Here is a 25,164-nt window from a genome sequence, read left to right as displayed (position 1 = left end):
ATAGTAACAGAAAACCTCCTTGCTTTTAAATCCCTCACTTTATCTGATAAAAACCCTTTTTAGACTGTACATAATGTGATATCTCATTGGACAGCCTTTGACAGCAAACCTCCTCCCCTTGGAAGCCTTCTCAATTTGTAAATTAATGGAAAGCCTCAAGTAAGGGTTTCTAAGCCTCAATTTAAACGTATCAAACATGAAACTGCCTCTGGCTGCATATGCAGGCTATCTTTGCCTTTAACTATACTCAATGCCTGTACCAATGAGAGCTCCATTGGACTGCATCTGAGGCAATGCCTCTTGTGTTTGCAACTAAGGAAAGATACTCCATATTCTACCTGAAGAGAAGCCTCCTCTTTCTATACCTGTTAGGAACCATATGTTCTCATGGACCTTATGGACGCCTCATTGCTCTGTGTCGGACATACGTTCTTGTTCTGTCCTTACATTTTACAGTCTGGAAAAGCCCATCTTTAACTGAAGGGTACCAATCTCTACTTTACCAAGATGGGGAGTGCTTTACATGCCACTGACAAGGAAACCAGTTCATTCTATACCTGATGTGAGACTTCCTCAGTCTGTCTTTGAGGGGGAAGTCAACCTCAGGCTGGACCTGAAGGGAAGCCAGTTCTCCTTAATACAAAACAGAAAGCCACCGCAGACAGACCCTGGTGAGAAAGCCCCTCTTTCTGACATTCATCACTTTATGAGAGGTCTTCTTGATATGTATTGTACTTGTTTGCACACCTACTTTGTGCCTGACCCTTGAGGGTAACCTCTTCGTTTATTCTTTGTTCTGTACCCGACAGGATGTTTCCTTGGAATTTACCTACTGAAAAAAGGGGCCTCCTGTACCTGATACGATGGGACCCTGCCCTCTATAATTTCTATCTTAGCATTATTAGAAGTTTCATTAGCCAGTACCTAAAGGCATCCCTCTTCAGCTTGAAGCAAGTTTCCCTCCATCACATCAAACAAACAAAACGGTTAACCTGGTCCCAAAATGTAATATAGCCCTCCTCAGCCTTACACTCATTATATACGAACCAAGGAGGATTAAAGTTGAACATTTTTGTTGCAACTTATCTCTTTCACTAGTGAATAAAAAAGATTACAGAAAATATATTTCGATTCCACCTCAAATGTTGTCGTTGCTGCACATAACTAACTGTATGCTGCCAAGAATCATCTCTGAACAGCAGATTTTGCAATTGAACAGGGGTAGAATTATTTTCCTTTCAAATTTACCATGAGTTGGCATACACCGATTTAATGCAGATTCTAATTCCTATGCACAAAAAGAGGTTCTCCAACCCAGGCCAACAAATTTGATGTAAATGGTTAAAAACGGATAACCGTTTACATTTCCTGCAATCGCACAATATACTCCACTCAAGTTGTTTATTTTCAACAGTTTAAAAGAACAGATGTTTAGTGGGTTTTGCTAAGCAGCCATTCGTTGAAATAGCTGTTACTCATTCGTGTAGAGCTCTTAAGACCTTGCTGACGGTAACATAACACATTGTTGACCAACTCATAAAGAAAAGCATCTTGCGAGACTTGGGTCATAACAAAGGCTAATCTCAAAATTGCAGAAAAGGCTTAAGTGTTTAGGAGCGATAAGACCAGTTTGGGGCGGGTGGGTGGAAATGATGTACTTTGGCGTAAGCCCAGCAGCCTACTGGTGATCTAAAGTGTGCGCTGTCACACTTGCCCAGATCACGACACCATATCCCTAGGAAAGTACCTTTGCGTTGTCTGGTCTTGTAAGCTGTTGCATTGATGTTGAGATAAGTTTCTTATGTATATATATGTATGTATATGGTGTTTCTATAGTGTGAATCTAGCCCAAAAGGCATCGGAGCACTGCACATGGTCAAAGACAAGCATAAAGGTAATGAGTAGGAGGAGAGGAAGCTGGGTTGTGAATTTAGTGTTCTTTAATGAGATGAGTTTTTCCTAAATTGGGGCAGCGTTGGGGCAGTCCTGATGGATACAAGGAGGTTGTTCCAGATCCTGGGTGCATCGATGGATAAGGGAGGCTGACTTGTATGTTTCTTTTTTAGACTTCTTAGGTGTCCTGGCTGCGGGTGCGCTGAGATCTATCAGAGTTGGGTGTAGTACATGATGCAGCTAGTTCTGAAGATGGTGCACTGGGAGCCACTGTCTTTCCATCAAGATGGGAGCAGCGGCGACTTCTCCACTAAGGTGGAGGAGTGCCGCCCCACTGCTCTTTCAGCACTGGAGAAAGGAAAATTAAAATGATAATAACACAATGTTCTGTACTGAAGCAGGTTTAAGGGGCGGGCATGGCTGGGCTATCATCACAGCCTGCAGGGGAGGAGTGGTTGGGACACTTTAGTGTGCATGACAGTTTAGTCAGCCATTTTGGGGTGGCCAAACGGTCTTAGAATGTTCTCTACCTGGCTGTATGGCACAGCCTGGGTGGAGAACGTGCACAGGCTTCGCCTGCCTGCCTAAGCGCTTAACCACGGCACTCAGACTAATCATGACGCTCCGGTCATGCTGGTGACAGCAGCATCGTGATTGGCTCGGGGGGGGCCTGTGCGTGCTTCTTGCTTCCGGCAGGAACAGAAGAGGATGGAGGCCAGGCGGCGGCTGGAAGCCAGGTAAGTCAGTTTTATTTATTATCCTAACTCACCCTATCCCCGCCCCACCCGTACTACTCAGTGGCAGCCACCACTGGATGGGACTGATGTGATCATATTTCTTCAGGCCCAAAAGTAAATACTCAGGCCACAAATAGAATCAAAAATGTTGGTTTTAATGTCCTCCCTCTGAGCCTTTCCCCATTAGCCTCTCCTCGGTATGTAATGCCCCTATAAGGATCGGCTTGATTCCGAACCACTTCAGCATCAAGGCGATCCATCTTGTATTTTAGCACTCAAACAACACAAGTAAGGGTTTCTAAGCCTTTTCTTTATACCGTAATCTTGCAAACCAACAAGAGCTCAGTTGAAGTTCAGGATGAGGGTGGCATCATGGTAACTAGAGCTCGGACAAAACTGTGTAGAGAAACATTTAAGACTGAACAAAATTTGTGGCCATCAGTCAAGTACAAGTTGAAAAGCCCTAGTGTTGAAATGCAGCCCTGTTTCCAACTACTGTAGAAGGGAATTGTTCATGAAGCAAAGAACTCTAATTTTCACTGAAATTTGTAACCTGATTACAGGGTATAGATCAGACAGGAGGTAAATGGCAATGCCACATTTTGAAAACTCAGCCGGATAAATAAAACAGAAATATACCACCATGTATATGAGAATAGCATGCTGGTATTCTGCTGCAGGGCTGCACCGCTGCTGGACTGCCATTTGTGGCCATGAGACTGGCTAGTCCTATTTCACTCTTTACTGATCGGAACGCGTCTTGATCTTTTCCTCTTCATTCTCTAGTAGTTATTTGCAACCTTAAGTCTACCTTTGCCCCATGGGAAACGTTATCTGCTTGTGCCTGCTGGTCTACCTCCTCAGCCTGTACCCAAGTGGGAGTCGATCAGTGACCCTAACTCCTAGGAACCGCCCTCGACCTGTACCCCAAGGCGGCCTCGTGAAAATGTTCCACATTAGAAGTCTCTTTAGCCTTCCAGTATGGAATGGGAGATCTCCTGCCATGTCCCTGAGTCATAGCCTCCTCAGTCTGTCACTGTCCTTCTTAGACAGTCCTGCGTTGGAAGCTCCTATAGCCCTGAGGCTAAGCGGGAGCCATTGTAGGCCTTCTTTGGATGTTCAGCTCCTACAGAACTGTATAAGACAAAAAGGCCCTTGGTCTCTACCTGCTTTGGAATTTGCCCAAAGTTGCTGACGAATCCCAGGATGGTGCTATGAATCAGTGGGTCCGCCTTGCCGCTCAGGTCCGCATTGTCCATGTAGAAGTAAGGGTGGAAGACGTTCACAGCATCGGCCGCGGCCGGACCGCTCTGTTTGTAGCCAAATATGAGGTCGATCCAGTGATGCAGGTTAGCGCTGACATAATCACTCTCCAAAGCCTGCAAAGTAATAGAGAGAATCACCATTACAATTCACACTCAGTACACCAGTGGTGTGCATCAAGGCTCTTTACAAAACCACCGGTCAGGGTACTGATTTCTTTTCCACTAGAGTGTTGAGCTCTATGACTAGAGCTTCGGCCTGCGGGCGTGGTGGTATAAGGGGCACAGCCCTGAGGGGCAGCGTCATGAGGGGTAGCACAACACAAAAAGCTGATGGACGGAATGCTGAACATTGTCAAACAGTCACCCCCAGTCACAGATCTGGATTTAATCCATCGTTATTTTGCTTGCCAGGCCACTCCAGTTTGGACCCAACCATATGCAAATCAGCCTTGATCCTGCTCCTCATGGGTCCAGTCCAGCCCGGACTGCCAGGCTGCTTATTTCCGATCCAGAGAAGACCTGGCCTGGCAGTTCGGGCTGGACTGGACCCATGAGGAGCAGGATCAAGGCTGATTTGCCTTTGGCTGGGCCCAAACTGGGGTGGCATGGTGGGCAAAAGAAGGATGGATTCAACCCAGATCTCTTGACTAGGGGTGAGTGGTTAAAAAATTCAGCATTTCATCCATCATCTTGTGTTTGCTCATGAGGGGTAATGCCATGATAAGCAAAATGAATAGCAGCTGATACATTTTTAATCTACCTGACCCCATAGAAATTGGTGGCAAGAAAAACAAATAATCATAAATCTATTCTCACTTCATCACTTAGTCACAAACAGACTGCGACACATTCGCGCACTGGAACAATGAACAGAAATCTGCTGCACTGAACTGCATGAATGGCAAAATAAATGCAAAGCAGAGGTGTAGCACAGGTCCCTGCAGCTCATGTGGGGAATGGATGGGGAGGAGGGACAATTTTAGGGGCCCCATCCCCATTCAGCCCAAGGCCAATGAATGCCTGTGAGATATGGGAGACTAGTGGGCCCTCGTCGCAATCGGTAGGGGGCCCCAACATTTTGTGTAATGCCACTGACGAGCAGCGCTATATTTAATATACAAAGGGCCACACTTGCACTAAACAAGCATTGTTCGCACAACCGTACAAGATATGGCATTGCATTAGGGCGCATAATCGAGTGAGGGATGTCGTGTGTGACACCCCCTCCAATACAAATCTTGTGCACAAACAGGATTGTACCTTGTAGAGAACGAACACAGTTATCTTAAGAGGTGTTATACCTTGAGCATTCCTGGATACATGTAGACTGCTGCAGCATTCTATGTTATTGTACGACTGATAAATGGGTTCCCAGAGAGAGAAATAAATACGTCTACTAAGTGCAAAAAACCCTCTATCTCCCTCCCTCACGCACACACGCACAGTCACATACACACACACACACACACACACACACATTAAAGAAATTCCCTGGTATTTCTACAGATCATGCATTGATTTAGATGCCTTTTATAGGCCCAGAGCCTGAGAAACCCTTTAAAATATCCATCGATCCCTTAGCAACTTGTGAAGTTGGATCAGAGGCGGTGCCTTTGTTTCCCTTGATGGGGTCCTGGATATGGCAGGCAGGTCTGATGTTCCAGCTGTGCTGAGGTTTGAGCTACAGCTGTTCTCAGGCACAGAAACACTTGGACACAAAAGGAACTAGATTGTCTGCGAAGCGGGCATCAGGCAGCCCGCCATAATGGAAGGGAAAATGAGCACGCTGGCACCCTATAGAGCCAGTTTGCCAGTAAAAGTCTCTCCAGTCACTCTCCTGTCTCCACAAGTTGCTTTTGCGGGTGGTGAGCCCCTGACCATACCATGGTGTGTGGATCCGCAGAAGTAAGGCAGGGCATGAGTGTCTAATATCAACTCGCGGGGTGGTTGAAGTCGATGAGCGAGGTCTCAGTGTCAGCTGTGGGGTGGCATTAAATCTTTGGGGACGTCCACAAGTGAGAATGTTGGTTGCTTTATTATTTCCACTTGCCCATGGTAGGTGGGGAATAGAGCAGGTAGAATGCTGTGGCTGCATGGTTGGTCCAGGTGTGATTTGTGCGTTGGCATGGGAGATAGGTCATGGAAGAGCAAAGGACCCCTCGGGCGTGGCAGCATGATGAGCTGAATCCCTCATGGCCTAGGTCTGTGCATTGCCTGCTTGAATTTGCATTGGAGGGTGTTGTGCAAGCAACAGTCTGAGCCTGCTATGATGCGGGTGGGCATCTTGCAGCTGAAAGCAGGGTCGGTTCTGAGTGTTTGCTAGATCAAGCAAAAGAGACTGCATACATAACTGTCAGCAGAAAGCGGCAACAGAGGTGCAGAATAATGGATTGTACTGCATAGTAAGGTGTCACAATGATCGAAGGTCACAGAAGTAAATACTACTATTCTGTTCTGTGGGTCAGTTTGATGGAAGCTGAACTCTTGTGGGACACAGACATCAATGATATGTGTGGTGTTCAGAAGACCCAGGTCTCTAACGAAAACAGTGTTGTGTTTATGCGCATTTCAGAGGTCTGCTTTGATCATAATTGTTGATGGAGCATTGCTCTGGACAAAGTAAAGTGTCTGTTCAGTAGGGTTTGCTGTGTGATATGGTGATTGGAATGTAATGAGGTTGATTGAGATGATTGTGCTTGGTTTCAAGGATTGGTTGGGATGGTACATGGTGAGGTGGGTAGGATGCCCAAGGTCTTATTATGGCTCGTGTAATATCAGTATCTTTTCATCAGCGCCCGTGTGATAACCCTCTTGCTGTATGGAAATTAGAGAGGAGGTGTGGGAAGGTTTCAGGCAGTTGATCTGCTCTGAAGCTAGTGGTGGCACAGCAAGGTTATGTGCCTCTTTTTGACTTTTGCACCAGTCGTTTAGTATTTATAATCTACTGCTTTCCAGTTTCTTTAGCTTAAAATTGTGGAAGACAGGTCTGCCCATGGGTGAATTGCCTTTAACATCATGTACTCTGCTTATGAGCTGGGGACTAAATTTCGATACCTGTGAAAAGAAAAGTTTGCAGAGAAGTTTGAATTCTGAGATGTGTAATAATTATCAACTCCTGCTGCTTTCCCATGACATGTTTCAGGAGGTCAGATCTGCAGATGTCTACTGGAGGGAAAAGTCTGGAAAAGGGGAAAACATGCAGAATTCCGCATGGTAAATACAGATTCTACATTTATGTCTCCTTTTCAAGTTCAAATCTCAGAGTAGGAGGTATTTAGTAAAGCCTGCAAATACCTCATCCCAGGCTAATGTTATGTAAGAGGGACAGTAAATACGATTTGTAATCAGGGCATTAATGAGCATGGAATATGTGGACAACTACTCTATAACTGTAGAACAACATGTGAGTTTCTGCACCTCCTGTGCCTCCTGTATAAATGTAGAACAACATGTGAGTGTCTGCACCCCCTTTGCCTCCTCTATAACTGTAGAGCACTGTGTAAGTGTCTGCACCCGCTGTGCCTACTCTATAACTGTAGAACACCATGTGAGTGTCTGCACGCCCTGTGCCTACACTATAACTGTGGAACACCATGTGAGTGTCTGCACGGCCTGTGCCTCCTCCATAACTGTAGAACGCCATGTGAGTGTCTGCACCCTCTGTGCCTCCGCCATAACTGTAGAACATCATGTGAGTGTCGGCACCCTCTTTGCCTCCTCTATAACTGTAGAACACCATGTGAGTGTCTGCACCCCCTTTGCCTCCTCTATAACTGTAGAGCACCGTGTAAGTGTCGGTACCCGCTGTGCCTACTCTATAAATGTAGAGCACCGTGTAAGTGTCTGCACCCGCTGCACCTACTCTATAACTGCAGAACATCATGTGAGTGTCTGCATCTTCTGTGCCTACACTATAACTGTAGAACACCATGTGAGTGTCTGCACCCCTTTTGCCTCCTCTATAACTGTAGAACACCATGTGAGTGTCTGCACTCCCTGTGCCTCCTCTATAACTGTAGAACACCTTGTGAGTGTCTGCACCCTCTGTGCCTCCTCTATAACTGTAGAACACCATGTGAGTGTCTGCGGCCCGTGCTTACACTATAACTGTAGAATACCATACGAGGGTCTTCACCCCCTGTGCCTCCTATATAACTGTAGAACACTGTGTGAGTGTCTGCACTCCCTGTGCCTATTCTTTAACCGTAGAACAGCATGTGAGTGCCTGCACCCCCTGTTCCTCCTCTATAACTGTAGAACACTATGTGAGTGTCTGCACCCCCTGCGCTTACACTATAACTGTAGAACACTGTGTGAGTGTCTGCACCCTCTGTGCCTCCTCTATAACTGTAGAACACCATGTGAGTGCCTGCACCCCCTATGACTTCTCTATAACTGCAAAACACCATGTGAGTGTCTGCACACCCTGTGCCGCCTCCATAACTGTAGAACACCATGTGAGTGTCTGCACCCCATGTTCCTCCTTTATAACTGTAGAACACCATGTGAGTGTCTGCACCCCCTGTGCCTCCTCTATAACTGTAGAACACCATGTGAGTGTCTGCACACCCTGTGCCTCCTCCCTAACTGTAGAACACCATGTGAGTGTCTGCACCCCCTGTGCCTCCTATATAACTGTAGAACACCATGTGTGTGCCTGCACCCCCTGTTCCTCCTCTATAACTGTAGAACACCATGTGAGTGTCTGCACCCCCTGTGCCTCCTATATAACTGTAGAACACCATGTGTGTGCCTGCACCCCCTGTTCCTCCTCTATAACTGTAGAACACCATGTGAGTGTCTGCACACCCTGTGCCGCCTCCATAACTGTAGAACACCATGTGAGTGTCTGCACCCCCTGTTCCTCCTTTATAACTGTAGAACACCATGTGAGTGTCTGCACCCCCTGTGCTTACACTATAACCGTAGAACACCATGTGAGTGTCTTCACCCCCTGTGCCTCCTATATAACTGTAGAACACCATGTGAGTGTCTGCACCCCCTGTGCCTCCTATATAACGGTAGAACACCATGTGAGTGTCTGCACCCCCTCTGCCTCCTCTATAACTGTAGAACACCATGTGTGTGCCTGCACCCCCTGTTCCTTCTCTATAACTGTAGAACACCATGTGAGTGTCTGCACACCCTGTGCCGCCTCCATAACTGCAGAACACCATGTGAGTGTCTGCACCCCCTGTTCCTCCTTTATAACTGTAGAACACCATGTGAGTGTCTGCATCCCCTGTGCTTACACTATAACCGTAGAACACCATGTGAGTGTCTTCACCCCCTGTGCCTCCTATATAACTGTAGAACACCATGCGAGTGTCTGCACCCCCTGTGCCTCCTATAAAACGGTAGAACACCATGTGAGTGTCTGCACCCCCTGTGCCTCCTCTATAACTGTAGAACACCATATGAGTGTCGGCACCGGCTGTGCCTCCTCTATAACTGTAGAACAAAGTGTTAGAGTCTGCACCCCCTGTGCTGTAACTTCTCCTGAATGAGTAGAGATTATTAATAAGCTTAGAGATCATTGTGCAGTGAGATTTTATTTCAGTGGACACATTTATCTTCTTTGAAATGACCCTTCAGCAGTAATGCATATGGCAACAACTTGCAGTGGGAGGCTTTTCCTAAATTTCTGATGGCTGATGGCTGGTGCACCAGCCATCAGTGCATGCTTTCACCAGGCATACACACCACCGGCCGTCAGTGCACGCTTTCACCAGGCACACACACACACCACCAGCCATCAGTGCAAGCTTTCACCAGGCATACACACCACCGGCCGTCAGTGCACACTCTCACCAGGCACAGACACCCTCAGTCATCAGTGCACGCTTTCACTGGGCACAAACACCACCAGCCGTCAGTACGCGCTTCCACCAGGCACACACACCACCAAACGGCAGTGCACGCTTTCACCAGGCACACACACCACCAGCCGTCAGTGCACACTTTCACCAGGCACACACCACCAGCTGTCAGTGCACGCTTTCACCAGAGACACACACTACCAGCCATCAGTGCACGCTTCCACCAGGCACACACACCACCAGCCGGCCAGGCACACACACACCACCAGCCATCATTGCATGCTTTCAACAGGCACACACACACAACCAGCCATCAGTGCACGCTTTCACCAGGCATACACACCACCGGCCGTCAGTGCACACTTTTACCGGGCACAGACACCATCAGTCGTCAGTGCACACTTCCACCAGGCACACACCACCAGCCGTCAGTGTACACTTTCACCAGGCACACACACACACCACCAGCCATCAGTGCACGCTTTCACCAGGCATACACACCACCGGCCGTCAGTTCACACTTTCACCAGGCACACACACACCACGAGCCATCAGTGCACGCCTATACTAGGCATACACACCACCGGCCGTCAGTGCACGCTTTCACCAGGCACACACACACCACAAGCCATCAGTGCACGCTTTCACCAGGCATACACACCACCGGCCGTCAGTGCACGCTTTCACCAGACACACACACACCACCCGCCATCAGTGCACGCTTTCACCAGGCATACACACCACTGGCCGTCAGTGCACACTCTCACCAGGCACAGACACAATCAGCCATCAGTGCACGCATTCACCAGGCATACACACCACCGGCCTTCAGTGCACACTTTCACCAGGCACACACACACCACCAGCCATCAGTGCACGCTTTCACCAGGCATACACACCACCGGCCGTCAGTGCACACTCTCACCAGGCACAGACACCATCAGCCATCAGTGCACGCATTCACCAGGCATACACACCACCAGCCGCCAGTGCACGGTTTCACCAGGCACACACACCACCGGCCTTCAGTGCACACTTTCACCAGGCACACACACACCACCAGCCATCAGTGCACGCTTTCACCAGGCATACACACCACCGGCCGTCAGTGCACACTCTCACCAGGCACAGACACCATCAGCCATCAGTGCACGCATTCACCAGGCATACACACCACCAGCCGCCAGTGCACGGTTTCACCAGGCACACACACACACCACCAGCCATCAGTGCACGCTTTCACCAGGCATACACACCACCGGCCGTCAGTGCACGCTTTCACCAGGCACACACACACACCACCAGCCATCAGCGCACGCTTTCACCAGGCATACACACCACCGGCCATCAGTGCACACTCTCACCAGGCACAGACACCATCAGTCATCAGTGCACGTTTTCACCGGGCACAAATACCACCAGCTGTCAGTGCACGCTTCCACCAGGCACACACCACCAAACGGCAGTGCACGCTTTCACCAGGCACACACACCACCAGCCGTCAGTGCACGCTTCACCAGGCACACACCACCAGCTGTCAGTGCACGCTTTCACCAGAGACACACACTACCAGCCATCAGTGCACGCTTCCACCAGGCACACACACCACCAGCCGGCCAGGCACACACACACCACCAGCCATCATTGCATGCTTTCAACAGGCACACACACACCACAAGTGGACGCTTTCACCAGGCATACACACCGCCAGCCATCAGTGTACGCTTTCACCAGGCATACACACCACCGGCCGTCAGTGCACACTTTCAGCAGGCACACACACCACCAGCCATCAGTGCACGCTTCCACCAGGCACACACACCACCAGCAGGCCAGGCCCACACACACCACCAGCCGTCAGTGCACGCTTTCACCAGGCACACACACCACCAGCCATCAGTGCACCATTTCTACAGGCACACACACCACCAGCCATCAGTGCACACATCAATTGTGAACGCATCCACAATTAACTATAGTAGCAATCGCAGTATGGCACACCTTACTTTTAAACATATTCATCTAAAGCGCAGCATGCCACCATTCCCTCACACTCAGCACCCTCACACACTCTGCAATGGAACATACACTCCAAATAACACTCCGTGCCACATAATTGCACGCCACATAATTACACTGCAATCAATGCAACATACACCTCAAATACCACTCAGTGCCACATAATTTCACTCCACATAATTACACTGCACTCAATGCAACATACATTCCAAATACCACTCAGTGCCACATAATTACACGCCACATAATTACACTGCACTCAAACCACTCAGTACCACCTAATTACACGCCACATATTTACACAGCACTCAATGCAACATACACTCCAAATACCTCTCAGTGCCACATAGTTTTATGCAACATTATTACACTGTACACAATGCAACATACACTCCAAATACCACTCAGTGCCCCATAATTACACACCACATAATTACACTCTACTAAATACAACATACACTCCCAACAAAATACCACTCAGTGCCACATAATTACACACCACATAATTACACTCTACTAAATACAACATACACTCCCCACACAATACCACTCAGTGCCACATAATTATATGCTTCATAATTACACTGTGCTCACCGCAACATACACTCCAAATACCACTCAGTGCCACATAATTACTTGCCACATAATTACACTGCACTGAATGCAACATACACTCCAAATACCACTCAGTGCCACATAATTAAACTCCACATAATTACTCTGCACTCAATGCAACGTACATTCCAAATACCACTCAGTGCCACATAATTACACGCCACATATTTACACTGCACTCAATGCAACATACTCTCCAAATACCACTCAGTGCCACATAATTACACGCCACATAATTACACTGCACTCAATGCAACAGACACTCCACACAATACCACTCAGTGCCACATAATTATATGCTTCATAATTACACCGCGCTCAACGCAACATACAATCCAAATACCCCTCAGTGCCACATAATTACATGCCACATAATTACACTGCACTCAATGCAACATACACTCCAAATAACACTCAGTGCCACATAATTACACAGCACTCAATGCAACATACACTCCAAATACCACTCAGCGCCACATAATTACACTGCACTCAATGCCACATACACTCCAAATACCACTCAGTGCCACATAATTACACTGCAATCAATGCAAAATACATTCCAAATACCGCTCAGTGCCACATAATTACACGCCACACAATTACACTGCACTCAATGCAACATACACTCCAAATACCACTCAGTGCCACATAATTACACAGCACTCAATGCAACATACACTCCAAATACCACTCAGTGCCACATAATTACACGCCACATAATTACAATGCACTCAATGCAACATACACTCCAAATACCACTCAGTGCCACATAGTTATATATAGAAAGGTATAGGTGCCTTCAAGGGGATTTGTTTAACAAAATATAATTAAACGTGATTTAACTAACTCTTTAGGACAAGTCAATGGTCCTTTCAAGAATAAGGACCATTGACCTGTCCTAAAGAGTTAGTTGAATCACGTTTAATTATATTTTGTTAAATAAATCCCCTTGAAGGCACCTATACCTTTCTACTTACTCACCCAAGCCCTCAAGGGTATTTTGGGTTGCTCACTGTTCCTTAATCACATAGTTATATACAACATACACTCCAAATACCACTCAGTGCCACATAATTACACACCACATAATTACACTCTACTGAATGCAACACACACTCCACACAATACCAATCAGTGCCACATAATTACACGCTACATAATTACACTGCACTCAATGCAACATACACTCGAAATACCACTCAGTGCCACATAATTACACGGCACACAATTACACTCTACTGAATACAATATACACTCCCCATATTACCACTCTGTGCCATATAATTACATGCCTCATACTTACACTCCACTCAATGCAACATAAATACACTTAATCTATCTGTCTATCTATCTATCACCCTTCTATCTGTCTATCTCTCTATCACCCTCACTCTATCTATCTATCTATCGCCCTCACTCTATCTATCTATCGCCCTCACTCTACCTATCCTCCTCCCTCTATCTATCTATCGCCCTCACTCTATCTATCTATCTATCGCACTCACTCTATCCATCTATCGCATCACCACAGCATCACTCAGCACCACCAGAGCATCACTCAGGGGTACCACAACATCACTATGCGCTACCAAAGCATCACCGAACGCCACAGCATCACTTGTCGCCACCACAGCATCAATCTTTGCAACCATTCAACAACTGGTTCAAATATGTTCTCTCAATGTTTCAAGCTTCATTACAAATGTCACAAAAATAAGTTAATAGTTCACTTCTGTTGTTGGATTTTCATCACAATAAAATACAATGAACATAATCTTCACAAAAGATATTTACAAAAGCTATTGCCATTATAAATTACAATAACTTTTAAGTATTCATTATTAAAAAAATAAAAGCCATTTTTATTTGTAATATCAATACATCTAAGTCACGTAAATACAACACATATTGCATTACAAATGCTGTAGGTGTCGCATTTGCGAAAGTTAAAACTATTGGCATTGTAAATGACAAAGCTATTCAATTCACTATTTTCCAAACCAACACATAAATAAAAAATTTGTCATTTACAATACCAATAGCTCAAACTTTCCTAATGCGAGACCTATTGCATTGCAAATGCTTGTTTCATCGGTTGACTTAAATCCAGAACACGACAAATAAATATAGACAGGGGAAAAAGAGAAGCAAGCGAAAAGTAAGAAAACAGAGATAGAGGGCGAAAGCTACAAGAACCTGCAAAAGTGAGCTAAACTGAGATAGAGAAAGGGCAAGGTGGTAGAAGAAAGAGTTTTGAGGTGGAATCAAGGCATGGAAGCCTTGTTATTCAGCAGCCCTGGCATTTGGCAACACCAGCCGCTGGCTACTATGAAGAACTGTGGGCTTCTGCACTCATTTACAACTTTGGTAATGCTTGTGACTGAATATTGTAAATATGTCAAAGTCGGTCCATGTTGTTTCTGTCTCACTTACTGTGTAACTGTGGAATCCTCTCACATTGAGAGTAGCTCTTTGTTAGAATCCCCCAGTGTGACCCTGATGGATTGTACTGGGGTAACAATAAAAACTGTGTGGTAAATCACCCCAGTTCCATCCAATTATGAGTTAAACCTCTTGAAATTGGGAATTACTGTGTGGGACTGATTTTTCCACTCATGATAAAACCACAAGTCAGTTTCAATTCCCTGGGGTGTAAGAGCATACCTTTACCACCTGCTGTGAGAAGGTGCTGAATGCGTTTTGTGGATCTTAGGGCGAAGTGGGGGTGGGCGTAAGACAAGCAGCTGGGGGACACGGTGAATGAAGGGAGAGATCATTTGAGGCAGGAGGAAGCACTGCATGCCGCCCTTGGCAGAAGAAACATGGAGAACGAGACTGCTGCATCTACAGCCTGAATACATGTTTCTGGCTAAATTTAACAGCTGGGAAAACCAACACACTTAGAATTAGGTGGAGTAGAATTCCATGCATTTGTTCTGCTCGGTCTAACTTGTAACTCAGGGCCCTTTACTGTGGGAAATGATGTATATGACTTTTCAGTATTTCGCGAGTGCAACTCTGTGACTATATTAGTGTTGCTGCTCTTTGTCTGTATGTTGCTGCTTGAGCGAGAATTTTGCACCTGTGAGTGTGTGAAGAAGTGTAGACTAATTGCCCTGGGGTGTGTAGTTTGTGATCCTTATGTGTCAATGACTTCAGACTGTTAACCTGTGTATCTTCTATAAGTGTTTGCTGTCCTCCTGAACTGATTTCTATGTCAGATCTGTGATGTTCTATAAGTGCTCGACAATTGTTTATGTTCATCCCTTACTGCTCTTTGATTGCTTCATTCGAATGTATGCTTCTCTGTGGCTGATTTACCTGCAGTATTTCCGATTGTTCATTGTTATCACTGGTTGCACTCTGATTACACTCTGTCTTTGTCTATTCTGTGATTGTTCCTCACTGCTCTGTGTTTGGCCATATCTATTAAGTGCTGGTTGCAAGCTGTTCTGTAATTGATTGCACTGTAATATTTCTGATTGTATCTGATTGCCACCGTATTTTTTGTGATTGTCCGTGGCTGTTTTGCAATTGGCCCTTGGTGGTCTGTGATTGTCTGTTGCTGGCCTGTGATTGGCTTTGGCTGTTGTGTGACTGTCAATGGCTACTCTTTGTTTGTTTCTCTCTGTTAAGAGGTTGTTAAAGTATGTTCTACGGCTGCCTGCTCTATAATATTTCAATCTGTTCTGTGGCAGCCTTGGGTTTCTTTTCTGTGTTTGAAGCTGCTCTGTGATTGCCCGTGGCAGTTCCAGGGTTATCTATTTGACTCGTGCAGCCCTTGCAGTCTGAGGGCCTCCTCAGTGTGCAGGTTAAAATTAACTTTGAGATCTGTTTTTGCACCCTGACACGTATTACAGTAAGGAGTCCTAGAATAGATGACATGCGTCCTTCTAAGGTTTTACGAGGAGGATGCCTTGCGAGGTAACTGATTGTGGCAGGAGATAGGAATAAAATATAACAACCAGATAGCTGTAGTTCGGGAGGGGTGAGAGGAGAAGTTAGGTGCTTAATTTGTAAAATAATAAGTGCCAGGCCCTGACTACGAGGCCACTGCAGCTTGCACCACCCATCGCTGCCAATGGCGGTACCAAAACAACTGCTAACTATCTCTCTCACCTGCAAGTGCGACAGGTAAGATTATTCCAGGTCCCCAAAGCCAAAGGAATGGCTGGGGAGGCAGGTATTAGTCATTTTTGATGTATATTGTATTCATAAACAACCATTGTTCTTCTACTCTCTAAATTAGATGAGCAGCACCACCATGTGGCAGACTGTCATAAGTGTGGTGTTGACAATTAAATGCTGGTGCCGAGCACCCGAAACCACTGGCTCAAATTAAGCACTGGACTGACCCAAAGCCTTGGCAAGGAAATAGATGGAAACAGTACAGGCAGACCTCGCTGGACAGTGTGCTTGTATGGGTAATCTTTACACCACTCCTAGTCTTCCTTGTCACACTCCTAAAATTTGAGGTTTAGTCTCCCTTCTGGACAGGCATCCAGAATTCAAAAGTGAGATGCAGGAAATTACAAACACATGGCCCCACCCTAATGGTTTTAGGCCATGCATTGCACTGGAGCACTATTGAACATAGCAAGCCTCAGAGATAAAACAGTGAGGACATCTACCCTCCATCGGTGGGAAGGGTGGGGGGCGTTGCAGGGCGGTGACACAAAAAAGCAGAAAGCAATGTAATGAAGATTACTGGTAAGTAATGCAGACTTTACCCTCAAGTCCATTCATCCTCATCCCGCGACATAAATCAGGAGGATGTAGCCGCAAGCATCAAGTGAGTGCCCATATGAACACAGCACTCAAGTAGCAATGTGATTCAACACGACAGTTTTAACCCAAAGGACAACGTCCACAGTCCTACAGCATTTCCAATGGAAGGCAAATCAAACAGAAGAAGCAGCGCATGACACTCAGCACTCAAAACAACAGCAGGTATACTGAAACCATAAGGCAAACTGAAAGTATTACGTGCGGCCCATGTGGCAGCCCTACAGATGTCAGAAAGGGCAACACGTTTACATTCTGCCCACAACGCAGCCATCGCTCTTGTCGACTACCGCCGAACAGTAGAGGGAAGGGGAAATCTAATGGGCAGATTGCTTGCTTTCATTCCTCCCTTTCTATTAATTTTGCCACTTAATTGTTTGTTCTGACCAGAAGATCTCTCTGATCATAGTAGGACATCATTCCCACCCAAAGAGCTTTGTGCTCCCTCCAATTTGAAAACACTTCAGTCTCCTGGTACGACCACAAGGCATGAGCTAAACCCAGAACCAGACTTGCACATTACCCCTTAGAGCTAGCATTTGTGGTGAAGACTACAAGAGGAGTCAGATGAAGCTCGATCCGAGGTACCCAGTCTCAAAATACCACTGGAGATCAGTCCTCGGGGACTTGGTAACCTGGCCCGGCGTAAGCACTCATGGCGCCCGGTGCGACATCACTTTTGGCGCCCCCTAAGTCCCATGAGACCTCCTTGGATTCTCTCATTACCACCCGGCAAAGTGTCCCTCATCTCTCTAATCATGAGATATTGCTAAATACAGCGCTCCTCCTGAGGTCGGCCGCCCCCAAAGTTCAGCGCCCAGTGCGGCTGCACCAGTCGCACTGCTCTAAAGCCTGCCCTGTTGGTAACTGGAACCCGCACTTTACAATCTTTCTAAATCAGATTGCAATGGACCAGATTATGCCTCACCAAAGGCTCCAGGTGATGTCTTAGCCAGCACTCAACAAAGACACAAGCTCTCCTGACCCACTAGGCCCAGAACCAAAGTCTCACTGATGGAGCTTTTTGAGCCAGAAGATCCTGGAGCACCTAACACTGCTGTGGCCCCAACACAGCTACTAAAAAATCTGTCTTCAGACCATCACCTGCAATGTCAGAAGATATCTGAAGTAGCAGGTCATGGACCTGAAGAATAGGTTTACAATCGACTGTGGATTCCAAGCCACTTGGGCCCTGATTATAAATTGGGCGCAGTGGTATTACCGGGTGGGATAACGATTTGCCCAATTATAAGTGGTCCAATGTTCCTGCATCTATTTTTTCCGGGTGCAAGAATACTGGACATGATTTTACCACTCAGACTATCCAGTCAGTCAAATCTAAAATTATGTTAACTGTGCGTAATTTGCTTTTGTAAAACTACACAAAGTTTTGGCAACATTTCTATAATTACATATAATTACACCAAATGCAAAACAGTTCTTTAGAGCTATATTGTATCTTGCATTGATTTTCGAAGCAAGAATGCAATTTGCGCTTAGAAATAGTGGAAAAAATGAAAGCGCTGCAAACAGCAGCTGCATGCATGCTGTTGTTCCCACGTGTTTGCAGTACATTTTTACCATGAATGGATCATATGCCAAAATTTACAGCAACTGGTACGGAATTTACACAAAAATGGCATAATAGCGTCATTTGGGGAATTTTGTGTAACAAGCATAATGCTAAATTTCTGAAGCTAGCAAATTATGCCAGTATAATTTAAATTTCACCCACCCTAGTAAAATCATATGAGGCTCTGATTGAAAGGGGAGCCTGGCCGTCATCTGACCACCCCATTCAGTGCATGAGAGAAGCAGAGAACGCCTCCCTCTACAGAGCAGGTGGCAAATGGAAGTGGACTTGTCCCCAGAATGTGGACACCAAATGCAGATTTGGGCCCAGCATTTCAGGGTATGCATGTTATTCCTAATTCTGGGGACAAATCCTCATGACAGACAAATGTATGTGGTGAGAGAAAGGATGTCTGACAGAAAAACATTATTTCAAGCCAAATTGTATCCCAGCACATAAATCTGTACACCTTGTGATAGGGCCAGGGGTGTAACCCAATATGTCAGGCCTACCCTAACCCTTCAAGCCCCCCCCCCCCTCCATTCAGCCCAAGGCCAATGAATATCTGTAAAATATGGTGGACTAAGGGGCCCATCTTGACATTCTGCAAGTGGGACCTATCGTTTTGCGTTATACCACTGATCTAGCCCTCAGAAGGAACTGAAAGTCTTGCAACAGAGATGAGATCCTATAGTGTGGAGTAGCAGGGCAAACACACAAGACGAATGAACTCCCTTCAGGGTGGATTCCATCTTCCTTTTTAGGGGGGGGGGGGGGGGGGGTCAATCAGAGCAGAGCCACATTCATGTGACCTGCCAAGCTTGGAAGGAGAGAACCAACCTTTAGAGTCTCTGGAAAACCTACTCAAATCCCTGAAGTGCAAAACATTTTAGCTATGCTCAAGGAACTGCAAACTGTTCAGAGTCAGCCAAGTCCTTGAAAATGAAACACTTTATAATGAAGAAAGCGGTAATGCTGGAGAGGAACAGCTTGATAACTACTGAATAAATTCTCCGAACAGGAGCCGCCAAAAAACTGCGACTCTTGAGCAATGACTAAAAGGCCCAGAATCTCCTGAAAATTAACCAGGACCTCAGCGACCAATTCATGAAAACACACAAGCTAAAACAAAGAACTAAAGCTCACCTGACACCCCTGCAAAGGGATAAGTAAAAATAAGGTTTGACAGGTCCCTGTTATCTGCGGCTACTTTGTTTAGCTGAACCTGACACAACTTAATCTGCAGCACATTTATAAGCGAATCATATAACCTTCCTGAAAATACACTTCATATAGCTGAGGGTACTGGGACTGGGTGGGGGAGGGATTTGGAGAGGTTGGGTGGGGGAATGTCTGTTTATTTTTCCTTGTGCTTTTATTTATTAGGATTTAAAAGTTGTATCCTCATATTGCAATCTAGAGAGAGGTTCTCTTGGATGGTATGCTCTTGTTTTGATTTATTATGCAACAATAAAACCAGATTTAAACATAAAAATAAGGAAGTGGGTAGTGGAATCCGTGGCCTTATGGGTGGATGTGAAGTTAATACTACCAAGACAGCTACCAGACACGTTCATTTTTAGGCATGGGATATTAGGAGATTTGCCCTAAATCACAGGATTCTTGAGCCTCCCTGCAGGCTCGAACCTGGTTCCCCTGGTTCAGAGTCACCTGCTCTAGCCGTTTAGCCACATCCTCTCTCTCGAGGAGGTTAGCGCTAATTACAGCATTTCCCATACTTTTTCTCTGTCAAAATTGAGCGTGTCAAACCTGTCGAAGTTTGCCTTGGGGAAATGCTATGTAAATATCGGTGCATTCCGATGTGGGGGCTAAAAAGCACTGACATCTGCATGTAATTCCTCATTTGGGTGCGTAAATCTCGTAGTCTTCCTTTTCAGACTGACCAAGAGCAACACAGAGGGAAAAACAAAAAAGAAGGAAGAGAAAGACGGAAAACAGCGACAAAGAAAACAAATAAATCAGGGATGAAAAAGAGCCTGATAAGTGAATTGAAAGGGAGGCGGGAAGTGTCTGGCGGCTGTTGAGAAAGGCACAATCAACTATGTAACTATATAGCCTCGGTATTCGGCATCGCCCCCCATTCATTCTGCAAAGAGGATGTTCAGAGCTGGGCCAAGACCTCCCTCTAGTGGAGAGATGGGGAACTCCTTGTAGTTCTTCAACGTCTTCCAGTGCCCGCCCCTCTCAATCTTTCTCCTGCACTTTTGCTTCACGACTGCAAGTCAGTCCTTGTCAAGCCGCTTCCAGTTTCCCCACCAGTTTTCTCCTGTCATCTTTTTTTATCTGCCTTCACGTTTCAACAAGGGGTGTACGAAATATGCGTAATGTGCTTTCCTGTAATTAAGCAAAATATCTGAAAAATGAGGCTAAACTACTTGCAATTGTAAGAAAAGCAGTACATTTAAACGCAAAATGCGGCCTTTTTATTCGAGGTCGCATTTGATGTTTAAAAATAATGTGAAAAATTAAATTGCGCTGAATAATAGCCGTCTGGGTTTTGGTTGTTCGTGTTGTTTCCGTGCTGTATATATATATATATATTTTTTTTTTTTTACCGTGAACTGCGTTGTAATTACACGCCTGGCGTAATGGCATCATTTCGGGAATTTTTTCGTAATGCAAAATTCCCAAAATATGGGAATTGCGGTGGCATACTTTACATTTCTACAACGCCTAACTTCAGCTATCTGTCTGCCTTCTAACCCAAGCACTACAAAAGCCATACTTACAAAATGACCAAAAAAAACCCTTCTCTCAAAATAAAAATTTCGCAACTACAAAAACAAAATCCACCAACATTCACACGTTTCCTTTTTTTTAAATTAAACCACGGAATCAGTTTTCTATTCCTAACATGCTCGGTTACGTCAGAAGGACTTTAGAACGGTACCACAATCGTCCCTGCCAACGATGGGACACTTTTCAACACATTGCATTATACCCCCAAGATTAGGAACGGCGATAATGCGACGCCCATAACGCAAGATACTAGTGCATTATTGAACAAAACATTAAAAAAAACGTGTGAAGGTGTGACAAAGACGTGGTCGCTAGGCAACTCCCAAGTACGAAGAAGTCTGGATCTGTTTCACTTCCCCTCCGACTCCCGCTTCTGAGACGCTCCCTGTCCCAGACACTCTGCTCAGGTGGAGCCACGTGCAGTCTGTGACCAGTTACCCGAGATGTACTCCCTCCTCGATTACCTGTCTGTGTAACCTGATGAAGGCGTCAGGGTCCCCGTCAGCCCAGGGAGGCAGCAACACGTCGCCCAGCACGGTCCCGTCCTGCATGGTGCCTGTAGAAGAAGGGCGAGGAGTTAACAAATAAGAAACATCCCAGCACAGTCACATAAGGGCATTGCGCCTTCAGCACTCTCAGTGGCGTAGCAAGGTCAGGTGGTACCCGGTGTGGATAATTTCTTGTCACCCCCGGCTTGACAAAATGGCAAAAATATGTGTTGAAAACACATATTTTTTGCCATTTTGTCACCACCTCAAGTGATGACACCCGGGGCGGCCCGCACTCACCGCACCACCCTTCCTACCCACAGAGCACTCTATGGGATCAAGTGACTGATGCAGCACAACACTGCTTGACAACTGGCTGGCTGGCTGAGTCCAGGAGACTGGCACAAATGTCCCCTGCCTCTTGTCCCCTTCAGTAATGGGTGGGTTTAGCCACCGGTACCGAGAGTCACTGGCAGCCACCTCTTGGTAAGACTATCATAAGGGACACAGGGGATATTTACAAGCGAATGGCGGAGTGCGGCGTTAAGCATAAAATGCTAACGCCACGGTCCGTCATTCCGAAAACGCAGGGATGAGCTGTATTTACAAAGATACGGCGCATCCCAGCGTTTTCCTAATCTCTAAATTAAGCTGCCTAGAGCCAACACAGGCACCCTTGCACCAACGCAGTCACCCTTGCACCATAGTGCAATGGTGCCTGCATTGATTGAAATGATTGTTTATGTGCAGGAAGGTGTCGCTTCCTGCACATAAGCAATCACTAATGGTGATTTGAAACTTCTATGTGTGCTGCATTGTGAAGCACCCATAGAAGTTGCAAATTGTCATTTTTGTAATGATTGTTTATGTGCAGGAAGGGACGCCTTCCTACACATAAATAATCATTCATGGTGTTTTGCTGAAACAGCAAAAAAAGAGGAGAAATAAAGCATTTCTCCTCGTTTTGCCATGTTAAGACCAGATTTTCCCTGCTCTTAATTTTGGCACGGCCTCCTATTTACGCCACCCTTGTAAATAGGGGTAACATAAAAATCAACGGGTGTTGTGGCAGAACGCACACTGTTACACCCACTGCCCCTCTCTTTTATGCTAAGTACAGCGTGAAAGTGTGGCTTATTCTCAAGGTGGCGTTCGGCCCCGTTTAAGTGTCTTGACGATGCCTTGAAAATAAAGTGAAGCCCCTTTTGTCATAGGAACGTTGTTATAAGTGACGTTCCTGTGGCAATAGGGGCTAGAAAATATGCTCCTAAGTGTCCCAATCCTAGACTTTCCTGTCAGAAACCCTTGAATTCAGCAGTCCAAGTTGCTCAGTTGAAATGAACCAAGACTACAACTTCCAGAATGCACCAGGTTAGTAATAAAAAAAAGCCTAGAACTGGAAAAAGGTGCCACTGGTGACAAGTCTTCATCTAGCAACCTTATGCCTTGGTCTATGAGGCTAATAGGTGTTTACAATCGTAAACTAATGTTTATGGGCAAAAATGTCTTCATTTATGCCAGGCAGCTATCCACAAAAAGATATCAGCCTGGCGAGAATTATTTTACTATTGGTAATTCCTTGTCACAAGCATGCGGGATAAGGCAGGTGAGAATCTACGGGTGGGGAGTAGCATGTGCAAAGCGTGGTTTGCCTTGCTCATCCTTGGAAGATCGTGAAGGCCCACAAATGCCTATCTAACTCTCCCACCCTGGACATGTACAGAGGTTTACTCCAGCAGAGGGGCTCGAGTAACCCTCCTTCTAAGGTGGGAAGGAAAGGGATCACCCACACACCTGGTGGGAGTGTAGGGGTTCCTCCAAGAGGAAAATGTTTGACAGCGAAGAAAAATAACAATATGCACGTGCTGCCTCGACACAGGGCATCCTCAGGGCACGCAGGGCCGGACTGGCCATAGCGGGCACCGGGCGTTTCCCCGGTCGGCCGCTAGGGTGGGGGCCGGTTTTGGGCCCCTGGGGGGCCGTTTTTGTTACCGGGGCCGGCAATGTCGGCCCCCGGTAACAAAATCGGCCGAAACCGGCCGTCGCAAACTGCACACCTGCACTCCCCCTGGCCCCAGGGGAGGCCAGCTGAGCAGTTTGCCAGGGCCGGTTTCTGTTCTCAGTCCGGCCCTGAGGGCACGATTCGGGGGTACACGCGGCTGGACAGCATACACCCACTTTTTTCACAGGGTGGACGTCGTCCACCCTGCCAAGAAGTTGGGCCCCACTGAAAAATATGCTGAATTCGTCCAGGTGTAATTTCCAAACACCGGGACACTTTCAGCAATGCCTGCAAGTTGTTATTTGCTTTCGATCCGCAACAACGAGCAGGCGGGTAAGGGATGGGGCTGTCTTTTTTCTGACTCCTGCTGGGCCCATAACAAAGGCCGAATTTGAGGGCTCATCAGGCCTCGTTTTGTTTGAGACTCCTGGCTGGCAGCAGTCAGGAGCCTCACACCTAGAAGCAAATGCAGCAGAGGGGAAACAAATGTTAGCACTTCACACATACTTAAGAGAGACAACTTTTCATTTTATTCAGGCTCTGTTTAGGAGATATGCATGCACAGTAAGAACTTTAGATGTGTTGATCGTTCCCAGTATTTGCACAAAATAAATAGCATTTATATAGCGCTTACTACCCCTGAGGAGGCATTGTAATAATTTAAATATCACTATTTTTTCTTTTAAAGCACTATGGGTAGAGGAAGCTTTACGCTGACTAAAGTCAACATTGGTTTATGTGAAGCTTACAAAAGTGTGAATCTTCTGCCTAAATCAATCTGCTCAAATGTACCCTCTTTAACATCTACGTGACCCCACTTGCCAGGCTGATCAGATCTTACGGGATGGAGATAATTTCCTACGCTGACGACACCCAGATCCTGGTCTCTCTCTCCCATGCTAGCGTTCCAACTGCCTCCAATTTTAGATCTTGCATGGAGGCAGTCGGCAAGTGGATGACAACTAACTCGCTTAAACTAAACGGAGAGAAGACTGAGGTGATGGTGTTCGGAGGGAAAGAGGAAGTATGGTCGTCTAGTTGGTGGCCAGAGTCATTGGGAACCTGTCCCACCCCTACTGCCTCTGCCAAGAACTTGGGGGTCATGATTGACCCCCCCCTGGACATGTGCAAGCAGGTTAGTCGTACCATCTCCACCTGCTGGGGCATCATTCATATCCTGAGAAGGATTAGGAACTACCTCTCCC

The 25,164-nt window shown here is 46.3% G+C and overlaps 1 protein-coding gene across 2 annotated transcripts in view; it reads right to left on the bottom strand.

The window, feature by feature from the left end:
- Positions 1-25,164, bottom strand: part of WDFY4 (WDFY family member 4) — an 856,906-nt gene that overhangs the window by 62,398 nt on the left and 769,344 nt on the right. For both annotated transcript variants that reach the window (XM_086921796.1, XM_086921797.1), the window contains 2 exons: positions 21,934-22,025; positions 3,797-4,009 (listed from right to left, as the gene is read on the bottom strand). In XM_086921796.1, the coding sequence (XP_086777922.1) occupies positions 3,797-4,009; positions 21,934-22,025 (305 nt within the window). The remainder of the gene's footprint in view (positions 1-3,796; positions 4,010-21,933; positions 22,026-25,164) is intronic.

Source organism: Lissotriton vulgaris, chromosome 5 (assembly GCF_964263255.1).
Source record: "Lissotriton vulgaris chromosome 5, aLisVul1.2, whole genome shotgun sequence".
Taxonomy (NCBI): domain Eukaryota; kingdom Metazoa; phylum Chordata; class Amphibia; order Caudata; family Salamandridae; genus Lissotriton; species Lissotriton vulgaris.
Note: the sequence above shows the minus strand (reverse complement) of the source record. Positions and strands in the feature narration are given on the sequence as shown.